Here is a 17,015-nt window from a genome sequence, read left to right on the forward strand (position 1 = left end):
GAACAAAGCTTGAGCTAAACACTTGGACTCAAAAGTTCACAAACCTTTTCCAAGTTTAGCTTAATGCCAACTGACTCCACTAAAGAGTTGACACTGAAAATCTCTCGGTTCAAATGAATTTATTTTCTACTCAAGAATTCGACTTAATTATGATGAGCGGATCCACTGAATATTATCTATGTTTACCCTTCATGAATGTCATCAGCTAGTCGGGATTTACTAAATTACCATTTTACCCTTCTAGCTGTTATTTCCTCAACTCCTTTGTCGCTTGTGAATAAGTTAGAAACAATGTATTGACGAGGAGCTAACAAGTCACATTGTTTCATCCAAAAGAGTCAGGACTCAATTTGGACACTGGCCAGTTCATTTATTCACACTCCAAGGAACAAAGCATGAGGTGACATACATTGCATTTCAGCAATCTTGTACATGAATTCCATATCTACGAGAACTTCACAAAGTTACTCATGACAGACTCACAACTTAGTACTTCACCAATAGGCCTTGTTCGGAATCACATAGTGAGTCCGAACTTTGACTTTCTCAAATGAGAATACTAAGGTGTGAAATGGCATGTCTCATTTCAGGATTAAGGTAAGCATGATGCAATTCATACATAGTGACTTCGAGACATAAGAGGTTAAATGGTTTGTTCTTATATTGTCTCTAGAAGTGCACTGGTCAATTCAGTACCTTCGAAAGATACCTAGAAGAACTATAGAGTCCCCAACTCTCAATGCCTCATAACCAGACATCATAGATTCTTCTAACAATCGTAGTGAGGTCAATAGTCCTTTGACCCTAAGATTGCGAATATATCGTTTTAAGCAAACTACGAAGAGTTTGTTCATGCAAATCTACATTTGTCTCTTCGTAAGTTGTTAAGTTTGTTTATGGACTAAAAGACTAAGGGTTTTATCATAAAGCTTCAAACAAAGAAAGAATGAATGAACGTTTCAACTTTATTATTAAAGAACAAGCAATTACAAGCAAGAGTCTTCGTAAGACTATATGACATCAAATGTACATAAATAGACACTACTACTCTTCTTGTGGGCACCATTGACAACAAACTCCCACTTGACTCAAAGAAGATGTGAGTAGTCCTACATGCCTAATCCCTCAAGAAATTGGTCGAAGACCATGTTTGCTAGGGCCTTGGTGAATGGATCTGCCAGAGATCTATTCACCTCCACGTCTCCGCGTTGCGCGATCTCTCGAATCAAATGGTATTTCCTCTCAATATGCTTAGAGCGCTTATGGCTTCTAGGTTCCTTTGAGTTAGCGACAGCCCCACTATTATCACAATAAAGGGTTATGGGCTCGTCGCCGTTTGGAACAACTTCCAAATACTTAAGGAATTTTCTAAGCCATACAACCTCTTTGGATGCTTCACAAGCAGCCACATATTCTGCTTCCATTGTGGAGTCAGCAATGCAAGATTGCTTAATACTTCTCCACACAACAGCTCCACCATTAAGGATGAACACAGATCCCGAAGTGGATTTCCTGGAATCCTTATCCGCTTGAAAATCGGAGTCGGTATATCCCGTCATAGTCAGGTCAGTACCTGAGTATGTAAGCATCAAGTTCCTAGTTCTTCGAAGATACTTAAGAACATGCTTAACAGCAATCCAGTGCTCGGGTCCAGGGTTGGATTGGAAACGACTAACTACGCCAACGGTGAAACATATATCAGGTCTAGTGCAGAGCATAGCATACATGAGGCTTCCTACGGCAGAGGCGTAAGGAATCTTCCTCATGTCTTCAATCTCTTGTGCAGTCTTGGGAGACTTGTTCTTAGAGAGTGAAACTCCATGCCTAAAGGGTGTTTGACCCCTCTTGCAGTCTTGCATCGAGAAGCGATCCATCACCTTATCAATATAAGATGCTTGAGAGAGCGACAGGGTCCGGTTTTTCCTATCTCGAAAGATTTGGATTCCCAGAATGTACGCGGCTTCTCCTAGATCCTTCATATCGAATTGCTTTGCCAGCTAGACCTTAACCTCAGATAACTTACCCACGTCATTACCAATGAGTAGTATATCATCGACATATAGTACCAGAAACACAACTTTGCCTTCGTGTATTAACTTGTAAACACAAGGCTCATCTATTGACTGTTCAAAGCCGAAGCTCTTTACAGTTTCATCGAATCTAATATTCCATGACCTAGATTCTTGCTTTAGTCCATAAATGGATTTAAGCAACTCACAAACCTTGGTCTCTTGACCTTTATCCACGAAACCGTCTGGTTGAGCCATGTAAATGCGCTCGTCAAGATTGCCATTTAGAAAGGCTGTCTTGACATCCATTTGCCAGATCTCATAGTCAGGAGCTGCAGCTATGGTTAGGAGTATGCGGATGGATTTAAGCATCGCGACTGGTGAGAAGGTTTCTTCATAGTCAATCCCTTCTTGTTGGGTATAACCCTTCGCCACAAGTCGTGCTTTGAACGTCTCGACGTTCCCATCAGGACCCCTTTTCTTCTTGTATATCCACTTACACCCTACGGGTTTAATCCCTTCAGGAAGGTCTACAAGTTTCCAGACTTTGTTGACATACATCGAGTGCATTTCAACTTTCATGGCGTCAAGCCAAAGGTTTGATTCAGAACAAGCCATCGCTTGGCTATAGGAAACAGGGTCATCCATGTCGGAGACGGCTACAAGAGAGTCTCCATAAGACATGTACCTGTCAGGCTTTTGAGTAGCCCTCCCACTACGTCTAAGTACTACTTGACGAGATTCTGATGAGTTAGGTTGTGTTTCAGTTGGGGTAAGAACAGTTCTTACAGATGAGGTAGAAGCTTCCTCACCCAACTTTTCTTCAAGCACAATTTTGCTTCTAGGTTTTGCATCTTTCATAAAGTCCTCCTCGAGGAAACGAGCATTCGTGCTAACGAAAGTCTTATCGTCCTCGGGACTATAGAAAGTAAAACCTTTGGTTTCCTTTGGATATCCCACAAACAGGCACAATTCTGACCTACTAGCCAACTTGCTAGTCTTTTGCCTTAGCACATGTGCAGGGCAACCCCAAATTCGGATGTGGCCCAAACTTACTTTACGGCCAGTCCATCTTTCATAAGGAGTACCAGGAACCGTTTTAGACGGAACTTGGTTCAGAATGTAAGCGGCTGTTTCGAGGGCATATCCCCAAAAGGAAAGCGGGAGTGATGAGTAACTCATCATCGATCTAACCATCTCCATAAGAGTTCGGTTTCTTCTCTCTGACACTCCGTTTTGTTGAGGTGTGCCAGGTGCGGTAAGCTGAGAAGCGATACCTTCTTCTTTAAGAAAGTCATCGAACTCTCCAGACATATACTCACCACCTCGATCAGATCGAAGGGTTTTGATCACTTTGCCAGTTTGCTTTTCCACTAAAGCCCTAAAGACCTTAAATACGTTAAAGGTCTCGGATTTGTGTTTGAGCAAATAGACAAACCCATATCGTGAGTAATCATCAGTGAAGGTAACGAAGTATTCGTATCCTCCACGTGCCTGTTGGTTGAGCGGACCACATACATCAGAATGTATCAGTTCCAGCAACTCAGTGGCTCTTCGACCCTTATCGGAGAAAGGTCGCTTAGTCATTTTTCCTTCTATGCAGGATTCACAAGTAGGTAGTGAACCTATTGCAGAGGCTTGGAGTGGACCGTCCCTCACAAGTCTCTTAATCCTATCTAGACTGATATGACCAAGTCTTAAGTGCCAGAGGTATGTAGATTTTGTTAGATCGGAGGATTCAGAAAGTTTGATCCTCTTTGGCTCCTTAATTAGATCATTATCTATTTCGGTGTCTAAAAGAGAAGGTTGAGTGGGATAGATGTAGAAAAGAGCATTCTTCATACATGCATCAGTGACAAAAGAATTATCAGGAAACGAAATACGAATTCCATTCTTAATGAACTTTAAACAATAATCTTGCTCACGAAGACGAGCAACGGATATTAAGTTCTTCCCAAAGGTAGGAACAAAATATACATTATTCAAGTTTAAAGTGCGGTCTTCAAAAGACAGCGTCACAGATCCCACAGCCTTTGCAGACACCAGGCTCCCATCACCCCATTTGAAACAGAACTCGCCTTCCTCTAAGCTTTTGGTTTTCTTGAAACCATTCAAGGAACAGCAAATATGGTTAGTAGCAGCGGAGTCAAGAATCCACGTTGATACATTATCAGCTACTAAGCATGCTTTGGTAACTAGTACAATACTATGTTCCTTTGCTTTGAGATAGGCGGGACAGTTCTTTTTGTCGGCCTTGTAAGGTCTCTTCACAGTTTCAGAGGCGGAGGCTTTTTGCTCAGTAGCATGTGCCTCTCCTTGATTCCTCTTTCTCTTAGTGAAACCTACAGCAGTGTGAAGTTCCTCCATAAGCTTGGTAGCAGTGTACTCTAGCTTGTTTATGGAGTAGTTCATCTTGGAGGTATCAAGAGACGCGGGGAGAGTTTCTAAGATCATATCTATGAGATTCTTCCCATCAGTCTCAGATCCTAGGATTTCCATTTTATTTAGAAAACTAATGATCAGTATCATAAAGTCTCTAACAGGAGTCCTAGCCTTCATATGACAGTTCATAAACTGTCGGACTGCCTTTTGCCTTGATTGACGCCTTTGCCCTCCAAACATCTCAAGGAGATTGTAGAGCATGTCAGCGGCAGTCTCGATGTCACGATGTTGCTCTTTCAGCATATTGTTCATAGATGCCAAGATATAGCACCTCACAATCTCATCGGATCGAAGCCAGGCCGCTAAGGCGTCATTGTCCTCTTGAGTTGAATCATCATTCGTCAGAGGAGGACATGGGGTGGTGAGTACCCATTTGTGCTTGTTAACGGTAGGTATTATGTCGAGGTTACGTTTCGAATCTACGTAGTTTTCGTTTTCGAGTTGGTTCGAGGAAAGAAAGATAGAGAGAGGGTTGAGAGACAAATTGCCTATATAAGTTGAAACAAGTTTATGATTAGTCTTTGGTTTAGGATTTAAGTTTCATTAAGACTTTTGTAAAATCCAAAGGTGTTATGAACGAAATGACACTTTACTCCTTCGAGGGAAGGCCGCAACGAGTCTCCTTTCATAAGTAAATGACTCATCATTAATGCATAGCCAAGATGTCAATACATCAATTTTGACTAGCCACCTTGTAAATTGGTTTGATCACTCACATCCTTTCGCAGGGCCTCGAGGGAGGATTACTAGGGATTGAGTCTAAGTGTGTAACCAACCACTTAGTCCAAAAGATTGACTTTGAAAAACAATCCGCCGAGGGGAGGTCTTGTCATCATCGTCTCACTCTCGAACGTAGCTCATTGAGCAATGATCAGAGCAAAGCGCCCTTGAGTACTCTCATTTAAGAGAGGGCCACGAGGGTGACTCTTAGTCCGGCGACACTTGCACTTTTCATTAGTGTTGGGGATCGTGGGTTACAAACAACAAGTATAACCCTCCCACTTAGTTTTTGGACATGGTTCATCGACTCTTTTAAGTTCGGAAACAAATTTCCTAGTTAGAGAGCGACAGAGCGGACAACTAGAAGAGAATCCTAGATCGACATGTTCAGAGCAGTATTAGTGCATAAAGGCACAAGGGACATACTCGATCTTTTCCTATTTTCTATTTCGGGAAAGTGCGTGAGGGAAGTGTGAACTTCAACTCACTCGAACACTTGAAAGTTTGAGATTACACATCTTTTTATTTTTCGGCTTTGTCTACAAAGAGACCTCCCACTCAAAATTTCAAGAGCATATAGATTTTGAACATATGTGATATAGATATAGTTTTGAAAACATTTTGAAAACTTATTTGATTTGGATGACAAAATATTTTCAAGTTTGAAAGTGAAAACGGTTTTTCAAAATTCAAACTAGTTTTGTAAAAATTCAATTTCATTTAATCTTTCAAAAATCAAAACTTTTAATCTTTACACATCATGTTTATAATCATATGAAAAACAATTTTGTTCAAGAAAGTTTTCTCATTAGAGTTCTATAACTCATGGTAGAGGGGTTTGAAAATCCGGATTTCTAAAAAACTGGAGTTTCAGACAGCCGCGCACCTCGGAGTAAAATCGCCATATCTGGCGGCTCCGATGTCCTTTTGAGCCGAAACCGGTGGTATTGGACAGAGGACAGACAGAGATTTAATTTGATTCAAGAATCATTAAATTTCGATTTCTGAGCAGAGAGTTATGCCGCTTTTAATGCGGGTTTACATTCCAGCTCGAAGAAAAAGAAATAAATTAAAGCTTCGTCCTTTTAGGTGCGAAAAAGAATCTAGTGTAACGGAACGTTTTAAGATGTTGTTTAAAGCTTTTATTTGTGTTTTATTAGCAGGGTAATAACATAGAATAAAAGAAATAACAACATGCCTAAAACGATTTCAAGTAAATAAACGAAACTAGCAAGAAAATAAAACTAGTCACAAAATTTACTCGAAAAATCTCAAACCTTTAAAACACGTTTTTCAATATAAAAAATTAAAAACTTTTAGAACTGATTCTAATGTGTTTTAACATCATCCCAAACTCATAGAAAATCAACATGGTTTTTAATTTAGAGACAAGAGCAATAAATTAAAAAAAAAATCTAAGATTACAATTCTAACTTGTCACAAAATTAGTAAACTTTCGAAAACGATTTTCAAGCTCATAATTTAAAAACATGCACATGCATTCCTTTGACCATAGCTCTGATACCATTTGTTGGAATCGATCTAGGGTTTAAGAAAAAGTTTAACGCTTCGTTAAGCGGCGGAATTTTAAAAATTTTCTTTTTAAGTAAAACTAATTTTTACTAACCTAGACAAGAGCATATGCATGTAAATAAAAACTAATATGAGCTATGGAAGTTACTAACCTTTCTTGAAGCTTGAACCTTGTAGAAGCTTTTGGAAAGTTGCAACGCTCGTCTCCCCTCGCAGCACGTCTCTCTTTCTTTCCTCGGCACCTTGAGCAACCACGAAAGTTTCTATCACTAAATCACTCGAAAAGAAGGAATCAGTGAGTGGGCACTTTTAAACACTACGACTTAAGAACGAGTCTCGAAGTCGCAGAGCTAAACACTAGGTCGAGTGAGGACCTAGGTGCCAAGACAAGAAAAATCGAAAATATAAACTAGAGAGAGAGAGAGGAAGGGGCGGCCAAGTCTAGAGAGAGAAGCTCTCAATCTCTAAAACTTTGCATGAATGAAAAGTGTGGAATGAGGCTCCTATTTATAGGAGAGGTCTCACCTTCAATAAGGTAGTTTCCTCTTCTATAGAATATCACATATTCATGAGCCAATTTCCCTTTTCCTTCAAAGAGGTGCACGTCCAAGACAAAACAAGTAAGTCCTTGGATTTGTTTCCTCTTTTGTTTGCTTCTCTCTTGATCCTTTTGGGCGCCTACCATGCTTTCCCCTTAGGGGAAATTTGTTTCCTCTTTTTCTTTTGGCAAGTATCTTAATACATTTATGCACAAAATAAACTCTCTTTCCTCTTGGGTAATATGGGCGCCTACACCATCTAGAAAGGGCTTCTAGAAGCTTTTCCATTTTGTTCATGACAACATGAAAAAGGCCCATTAAGAATTTTCAATAAAATTCTTATGAAATGAAATTAATTCACAAGGCCCAATTAATCATATTATGGCCGAGTGACATTAAGTCATCAAATGAACTTGTCAAAAAATTTATTGACATTCATTTCATCCTTTGTCTCAAAAAGACAAAAATACCCTTTTGACTATTTTCGTTCTTGTTTTGACTTAGCTTCCAGTTTAACTATTCCTATCGATGTGATTCGTGACAGTGACCTCATGGACCCAAATGAACAAAGCTTTAGCTAAACACTTGGACTCAAAAGTTCACAAACCTTTTCCAAGTTTAGCTTAATGCCAGCTGACTCCACTAAAGAGCTGACACTGAAAATCTCTCGGTTCAAATGAATTTGTTTTCTACTCAAGAATTCGACCTAATTATAATGAGCGGATCCACTGAATATTATCTATGCTACCCTTCATGAATGTCATCAGCTAGTCGGGATTTACTAAATTACCATTTTACCCTTCTAGCTGTTATTTCCTCAACTCCTTTGTCGCTTGTGAATAAGTTAGAAACAATGTATTGACGAGGAGCTAACAAGTCACATTGTTTCATCCAAAAGAGTCAGGACTCAATTTGGACACTGGCCAGTTCATTTATTCACACTCCAAGGAACAAAGCATGAGGTGACATACATTGCATTTCAGCAATCTTGTACATGAATTCCATATCTATGAGAACTTCACAAAGTTACTCATGACATACTCACAACTTAGTATTTCACCAATAGGCCCTGTTCGGAATGACATAGTGAGTCCGAACTCTGACTTTCTCAAATGAGAATACTAAGGTGTGAAATGGCATGTCTCATTTCAGGATTAAGGTAAGCATGATGCAATTCATACATAGTGACTTCGAGACATAAGAGGTTAAATGGTTTGTTCTTATATTGTCTCTAGAAGTGCACTGGTCAATTCAGTACCTTCGGAAGATACCTAGAAGAACTATAGAGTCTCCAACTCTCAATGCCTCATAACCAGACATCATAGATTCTTCTAACAATCATACTGAGGTCAATAGTCCTTTGACCCTAAGATTGCGAATATATCATTTTAAGCAAACTACGAAGAGTTTGTTCATGCAAATCTACATTTGTCTCTTCGTAAGTTGTTTAGTTTGTTTATGGACTAAAAGACTATGGTTTTATCATAAAGCTTCAGACAAGGAAGATTGAATGAACGTTTCAACTTTTTTAATGAATGAATAAGCAATTACAAGCAAGAGTCTTCGTAAGACTATATGACATCAAATGTACATAAATAGACACTACTACTCTTCTTGTGGGCACCATTGACAACAATAGTGAGTCCGAACTTTGACTTTCTCAAATGAGAATACTAAGGTGTGAAATGGCATGTCTCATTTCAGGATTAAGGTAAGCATGATGCAATTCATACATAGTGACTTCGAGACATAAGAGGTTAAATGGTTTGTTCTTATATTGTCTCTAGAAGTGCACTGGTCAATTCAGTACCTTCGAAAGATACCTAGAAGAACTATAGAGTCCCCAACTCTCAATGCCTCATAACCAGACATCATAGATTCTTCTAACAATCGTAGTGAGGTCAATAGTCCTTTGACCCTAAGATTGCGAATATATCGTTTTAAGCAAACTACGAAGAGTTTGTTCATGCAAATCTACATTTGTCTCTTCGTAAGTTGTTAAGTTTGTATATGGACTAAAAGACTAAGGTTTTATCATAAAGCTTCAAACAAAGAAAGAATGAATGAACGTTTCAACTTTATTATTAAATGAATAAGCAATTACAAGCAAGAGTCTTCGTAAGACTTTATGACATCAAATGTACATAAATAGACACTACTACTCTTCTTGTGGGCACCATTGACAACACTTAGTACTTCACCAATAGGCCCTGTTCGGAATCACATAGTGAGTCCGAACTCTGACTTTCTCAAATGAGAATACTAAGGTGTGAAATGGCATGTCTCATTTCAGGATTAAGGTAAGCATGATGCAATTCATACATAGTGACTTCGAGACATAAGAGGTTAAATGGTTTGTTCTTATCTTGTCTCTAGAAGTGCACTGGTCAATTCAGTACCTTCGGAAGATACCTAGAAGAACTATAGAGTCTCCAATTCTCTATGCCTCATAACCAGACATCATAGATTCTTCTAACAATCATACTGAGGTGAATAGTCCATTGACCCTTAGATTGCGAATATATCGTTTTAAGCAAACTACGAAGAGTTTGTTCATGCAAATCTACATTTGTCTCTTCGTAAGTTGTTAAGTTTGTTTATGGACTAAAAGACTAAGGGTTTTATCATAAAGCTTCAAACAAAGAAAGAATGAATGAACGTTTCAACTTTATTATTAAAGAACAAGCAATTACAAGCAAGAGTCTTCGTAAGACTATATGACATCAAATGTACATAAATAGACACTACTACTCTTCTTGTGGGCACCATTGACAACACCTTTCATTATTATTTCTCTCTTTTTTATTTGTGTCGAACATATTCTATTGAATGTCACAGATGCTTATTTCGTATTTTGCTTGTGTTTTTATTCCAATAGTGGCCTCGATAGGTAATGCATAATTACCCTTCATCGATACCTTAAGGTTTGCATGTTTGAACGAACACATTGATTTATTGCGGCACTTACTCGTTTAGCTTATTCGTGATGTGTGTCGACCATCGTTGGTCGAACCCCTAATCGTATCGGGATTATGGCATACCCCCGAATCATGCCTTATACACGATATGTTTTTCCGAACCGAAGCTTCAAGTCATTCTTTCCTCTTGAGTCGGTTTATAGTGGTTCATCGTACACTTGCGCATGAACAGAGGCCTTGGGCATGTTCGTTTGCGGGTGTAAGTCGAATTTGCCGTGTTCTGCAAATTAGTTTGAATCGAACTTGTTCGTTCCAAATTATTCTTGTTTATGTTAGGTGGGGGCTGAACCTTGTTTCAAGGCTGCCTACGTACCCATGTTTGGGATCAAGCCGTTACGTAGTTCGATTGTTGTGATATTACTTTTTAACAGTAATATTTCTTTAGGTTCATGATATTCCAATATCTGAGTACCGGGATATCGTCGAGCGTTTCAAGAATGTAGACGCCTGTTCGTGGGATTCCCGAGACTCGGTATGGTCCTTCCCAGTGTGCTCCCAATTTTCCTGCATTTTCTTTGGCCATGTTTTGATACACCTTTCTCAATACGAGATCTCCAGTATGAAATTCTCGGAAGTTGACTCCTTTGTTGTAGTATCGGGCGATTGATCGTTGATATAAATTCATGCGCGTTAGGGCTCGATTTCTTCTTTCGTCTGTCAAATCGAGGGAGTCGCATAGCATTTTATCGTTAGTTTCCTCGTGATCGTTTGTGTACATGGTGCGGATTGTTTGGATTTCGTGTTCTATGGGCAATATTGCTTCGACACCGTAGACTAGAGAGTATGGGGTTTCCCCAGTAGGCCTTCGCGGACTCGAGCGGTAGGCCCAAAGTACTCCGGGGAGTTCATCAGCCCATCGCCCTTTTTTGGCTAGAAGTTTCTTTTTCAGGTTACTAACGATTGTTTTGTTGGTAGCCTCAGCGTGTCCGTTTCCTTGTGGGTATCGGGGCGTCGAGAATCGTAAAGTGACCCCTTCTGCTGCACAGAATCGCCGGAATTCTTTTGATATGAATTGTGCGCCGTGATCAGTGATTATTTCTTGCGGCGCTCCATGTCGACAAATTATGTTTTTCCAAATAAATTTTTTTACGTCCACGTCCCTTATCGAGACGAATGCTTCGGCTTCCACCCACTTGGAAAAATAGTCAGTTGTTATGAGGAGGAATTTCAGCCCTCCAGGTGCTTTGGCTAGGGGGCCGACGATATCCATGGACCATTTTAGAAATCGGTACGGAGCGGATATGGAGGATAGTTCTTCGGCTGGTTGTTTGATATTTGGGGCATGCTTTTGGCATTGGTCGCATTTTCGTGAATGTTGTTCGCAGTCGGCGACCATGGTTGGCCAAAAGTACCCTTGATTTTTTTTATTTTAACGGCTAGGGCTCTTCCGGCCGCGTGGTTCCCGTATTCTCCTTCGTGTACTACGGAAAGGATGCGTTTGGATTCCTCTTTTCCTATACACCGCAGGTATACTCCGGAGAAACTTCTTTTGAAAAGCCCTCCGTCTATTATGGAGAATCTTGCGCTTTGGCTGATTAGTTTTCGACGCAATTGTTTATCTGTCGGGGTGTGGCCTTCGGAGATATATCTGATTTTATCCCTTCTCCAGTCCCCCTCTTCTATTATTACCATTATGCTCGCGCTTTTGGTAGTGATGGAAGATTGTTTTATTGCCTCGACCGGTATGATTCAGCTTATTGTGGGATCTGATGTTGAAGCTAAGGCGGCGAGGGCGTCAGCTGTGGTATTTTCTCCCCTAGGAATTCGGGTTAATTCGAATTTTTCAAATTGTTTTGTCATCTCTTTTACTAATTGTGCGTATGCCTCCATGCGCTCGTCTCTTGTTTTGAATTCTCCGCTGATTTGATTTGCGACGAGCTGCGAGTCGCAAAAAGCGGATATGGATTTTGCTCCTACAGCTTTTGCCAGGCGTAGTCCCGCGATTAGTGCCTCGTACTCGGCTTCGTTGTTTGAGGCGGTGAAATCCAGGTGGAAGGATTGTTCGATCACTTCTCCGTGTGGTGACGCCAAATGTATCCCGATCCCGGCCCCTTGCTTTGTGGATGAACTGTTGACTTTAAGGGTCCAGCATCCGCTGTTTGCTGTGGTTTCGCTTTCGTTTGCGGGGAGCTCGATGAGGAAGTCGGCTAGAACTTGTGATTTCGCGCATGTTCTAATGCAATATTCGATGTCGTATTCGCTTAGCTCGACGGCCCATTTGGTTAATCTTCCCGATTGATTGGGGCTGTGTAGGAATGATCGCAAAGGTTGAGTGGTCATTACAACTATCGAGTGAGATTGGAAATATGGTCGTAGCTTTCGGGCCGCGGTGACGACGGCCAGCGCTAATTTTTCCATTGCCGGATACCTTGTTTCTGCATCAACGAGTGATCTACATGTGTAAAACACAAGTTTTTGGTCTCCTCGTTCTTCTCTGACGAGTACTCCGCTGACTGCGGTGTGCGATACAGCGACATACAAGTAGAGTGGTTCTCCTACTTCTGGTTTGGCTAAGATTGGAGGTTCGGCTAGGTATTGTTTCAGCTGTTTGAACGCTTCTTTGCATTTTTCTGTCCATTCGAACTTCTTGTTTCCTCTCAGGAGCTTATAGAAAGGCAGACATTTATCGGTCGATCGAGAGACGAATCGGCTCAGGGCTGCCACGCATCCCGTTAATCTCTGGATTTCTCTTTTGTTTCTGGGGGAAGGTAAATTTCGGAGTGCTTGTATTTGGTCCGGGTTGGCTTCAATTCCCCTCTGGTTTACCACATATCCGAGGAATTTTCCGAAAGAAACCCCGAAGGTACATTTAAACGGATTTAGCTTCATTTGGTAATTGTTTAGGACTTTGAAACACTCCTCTAAATGTGAGACGTGGTCTGTTTCTCGTAGTGATTTTACTAACATGTCGTCGATGTAAACTTCCATCGTTGTTCCTATCTTGTCGGCGAACATTTTATTCACTAGGCGTTGATACGTGGCTCCTGCGTTTTTCAGCCCGAAGGGCATCACTTTATAGCAATAGATACCTTTGTCGGTTGTGAAAGCAGTTTTTTCCTGATCATTGGGATGCATTAGGATTTGGTTGTACCCTGAAAATGCATCCATGAATGTCAAGACTTTATGACCGGCGGTGGCTTCCACCAAGCGCTCTATGTGTGGTAGGGGAAAGCCATCTTTAGGATAGGCTTTATTAAGATCGGTATAATCGACGCATACGCGCCATTTACCGTTCTTCTTCTTGACGACGACGGTATTGGCGAGCCAATCAGGGTATTTTACTTCGCGTATTAAACCGGATTTTAAGAGGCGATCTACTTCTTCGTTGACCACTTTAGCCCTCTCTAGACCGAGTTTCCTACGCCTTTGTTTTATGGGCTTGTAACTGGGATCGACGTTGAGTTGGTACGTGGTGATTTCGAGGTCTATGCCCGGCATATCCTCTGTCGTCCATGCAAACGTCTTTTTGTTCCTCTTCAGGAACGTTATCAGTTCTCGGCGTACGCTCCCTTTTAACGTGGCCCCGATGCCTACACATCTTTCGGGGTCAGTTCCGTTTATCTGAACCTGTGTTATTGACTCTGTATTAGGTTCATCTTTTTCTTCTGAACTTTCCTTCGGAGGCGAATGGATGGTTTCGTCCCCGATGGCCATTAATTGCTATTGGCCTTCGTCGGTTTTTTTGCTAGTTGGATCCTCCGAATTGTTTTCTTTTGGCTGGTGCTTTTCGATGATCCTTTTGTGATTATTCATATAACAAATTCAGGACGCCTCTTGGCTCCCTCTGATTTCTTGTATCCCGTTGGGAGTCGGAAATCGCACGCACATGTGGTAAGTTGATGGCACCACCCTCATCCCATGTATCCAAGGTCTCCCTAGGATGGCATTGAACGGGGACGGGCAGTCGAGAACGGTAAATTCGACCATCCGGTTTACGTCTCCAGCCCGTACATGGAGTTCAATGATCCCTAGAGAAGGTGTCACTTCTCCATTGAATCCTGATAGCTGGTTGGGTTTGCGTTCGATTTCAGCCTCCTCGATGTTCATTCTATCCAAAGTGGTTTTGAATATAACATCTATGGAGCTTCCTCCGTCGACCAAGATTCTGGCTACTACGCAGTTACCCACTTCGAGTTCGATAATTAAAGCGTCGTCATGGGGCCCGTATAACCTTTTGGTATCGTTTTCACTGAATGAGATCATGGCATTTTCTTCCTCTTGGCACCCAGGTGTCCTCGGCGTACCTTTAAGTCGACGCTGGTGTGCCTTAATCGAGTTTATGCTATCCCTGCAAAATTTTGAACCTCCCATGATGTAGTCGATCCGGGGTTTTGCTTGGGAGACGTCGTTGTCGTCCTCCTTTGCTCTTCCTCTTTTCGGGGAGGGATTTCCTCGGGTTCTGTTGTTGTTAAATTCTTTCTTCTGGGGCGGTGGTCCCAGGTCGACGTTCTTTAACTCTCCATTTTTATACTTCTCAATAAGTACCTTTCGGGCTACGACGCAGTCCAGAGTGTCGTGCCCGTAGTTTTTGTGGAAGTCGCAGTATTTTTTCTTGTCACGTGGCCATTTCGGGGTGCTTCCTTCGAGAACTCCCTCATCGTTTACGTTAAAGGCGTGCTCCGGGATATTCGGAGGCTTCCTCCATTCATTGTTTCGGTAAGGTCTCATCCCGGGTGTCCTGGCCATGGCCGGAACAGGTGTCATAGAAGGGGTTTTCCTTGGGTTATGCTTCTTTGATAGGAGGGACCTTTCTTCCTCAGCTTTGGCGTAGTTTGAAGCGCGGTGAATTGCATCTTCGATGGTGGGTGGTCTGTTTACGGTCATTTCTTCTCGGAATCTGGACTCATGCCACAGTCCATTTTTTAGAGCGTTCAGAGCCGATTCTCCCTCTACGGAAGGGATTTTTGACATGACAGTTTTGAACCTTGTCATGAAGCTTTTCAGTCTCTGGCTTGTTGAGTGTTCCATAGATCTGCCATGGTTGCCTCATCTTCTACTAGCATTGAGTAGTGCTTGATGAACGCGGCCGACAGCTGCTGAAAAGAGCTTATCGACCCTTCCTCCAGACGGGAAAACCAATCTAGGGCACTTCCTGATAGATTTTCGGCGAATAACTGGCAAAACCCTGCTTCTCGCTCGTTATCTCGTAGACACGCTCGCCCCATCGCGATGCGAAAGGCTATTACGTAGGTTTTCGGGTTGGAAATGCCGGAGTACTTGGGGAGCCTGATTTTCCCGGTGTCCCCAACTCTGACTTGGGTAATGCATGGAGCAAAAGGAGTTCGACGGGTGTCTGCCACCAGTCGGTCAATCTCGGTGGCCGAGCTCGTGGCGTAATGCATTCGGGAGTCGACAACCCGAAACTTTTCCTCCACCATCTGACGGAAGGCATTGAACGCGGGGTGATCATCCCTTGGGATTTCTTCGGCAAACTGTTCTCCCTTAGTCCGGATTTCTCCTCTCCGAGGGTTTCTTTCATTTGGGCGAACTGCCGGCTCGAAATGATTCGGTTCCTCGGGAACTCCTCCCTCGCGGGGGAGGTTGATGACCTGGGGAACATATCCAGGAGGAGGGCCTCCTGGAGGTGGGGGCGGTAGGTCGCCTTGAGTCAGTCGAGCTCGCCAAACACTGGCTTCGACCTGCCCATCAAACTGACCAATTCCGGCCGTATTGCTAGGGCCGGCCGTGTCGGGCGACATATTTAACCGCCTGCCGGACGGGACAAACCTTCGTCCATTTGCGGTAGACGGATCGGTCGAACTCAGCAGGATGGCTCGCTCAGCGTCGAGCTGCTCTTGAAGCGAAGATTGTGCAGCTGTCAAGCTATCGAGCTGGGATCGGGTTGACCTCTGGAATTCGGCGGTGGTTTCGACGAGTTTCTGTAGAAGAGCCCGTGTCTCTGGGTCAGCTCCAGAGATCGGGATTTCGTGCTCGCTGCTAGAAGACATTCTTTCAGATCCGATCTGTGTTCTTCGGCGTTAGGTTTCTGATAAGATTCCCACAGACGGCGCCAAATTGTTGAGCCGATTTCTCGTCCCAACAATCTATACTAGATCGTTTCGAGTTATCTCGTATATTTATTTATATGGATCGAGGGTCTCAGAATCCGATTATAAAGATTGAACCGAAATCCGAAAGAAATTAATAGACAATATGAGTAAAAATATAAATGGGGCGAAAGGAAGTTCCTTTTTATTGATAATTGAATAAAACTCTATAAGAATAATAAAATTCGAATGGAAATGAACAGAAAATAAACTTCAGAAAACAATATAGCAATCTCTCTCTAAAAATCCCGTCCCTCTGAATGAGGATGGAATGAGCTTTTATAGCCATCTTGCTGACTTTCCTTCGTCTTCAGGTCGATGCACATGTACGTACAGAACTGGTCTTTGATCCTTCATTCTTGCGCACATCTCCACTCTTTCGGGCGATTTGACCGTTTCTCTGATGACTCCTTGGCGGGACCGTATAGGAACGTCTATGGGCCCGGGTCCAGTTTAGATTCCTTCGAAATAATGTCTCGGACCATTCTTCACACGTACCTAGGTTTTATTAGGCCGAACTGGGCTTTGGGCCGAACTGACGATTATCCTCTTCTTTGGGCCGAACTCACTGTGGGCCTGGTCGATCTGATTCGGTAGATGGAGGGGAGAGATATTTACTCCCACAACAAGTCTCGGCGGTCCTCTTCGTGCCGGGCCGCGCCCTCGTGGCGGCGGCGATCCGGTGCAGCCTCAAGTCTAATCTTGACCTAGGTCAAGATTAGAGGATTCGTCCGTGCCTCAGTCCGG

At 42.4% G+C, this 17,015-nt stretch overlaps 1 protein-coding gene across 1 annotated transcript; it reads right to left on the minus strand.

The window, feature by feature from the left end:
* Positions 1-13,983: 13,983 nt before the first annotated feature.
* On the minus strand, positions 13,984-15,045 carry LOC149390162 (uncharacterized). The gene has a single exon (XM_089619686.1). It carries the CDS (start codon positions 15,043-15,045, stop codon positions 13,984-13,986), a length of 1,062 nt encoding a protein of 353 aa, XP_089475812.1.
* Between the last annotated feature and the right edge of the window lie 1,970 nt (positions 15,046-17,015).

The sequence above is a fragment of the Urtica dioica genome, chromosome 7 (assembly GCF_054948205.1).
Source record: "Urtica dioica subsp. dioica isolate 48M chromosome 7, U.dioica_male_clone48M_v1_H2, whole genome shotgun sequence".
NCBI classification, from domain to species: Eukaryota; Viridiplantae; Streptophyta; class Magnoliopsida; order Rosales; family Urticaceae; genus Urtica; species Urtica dioica.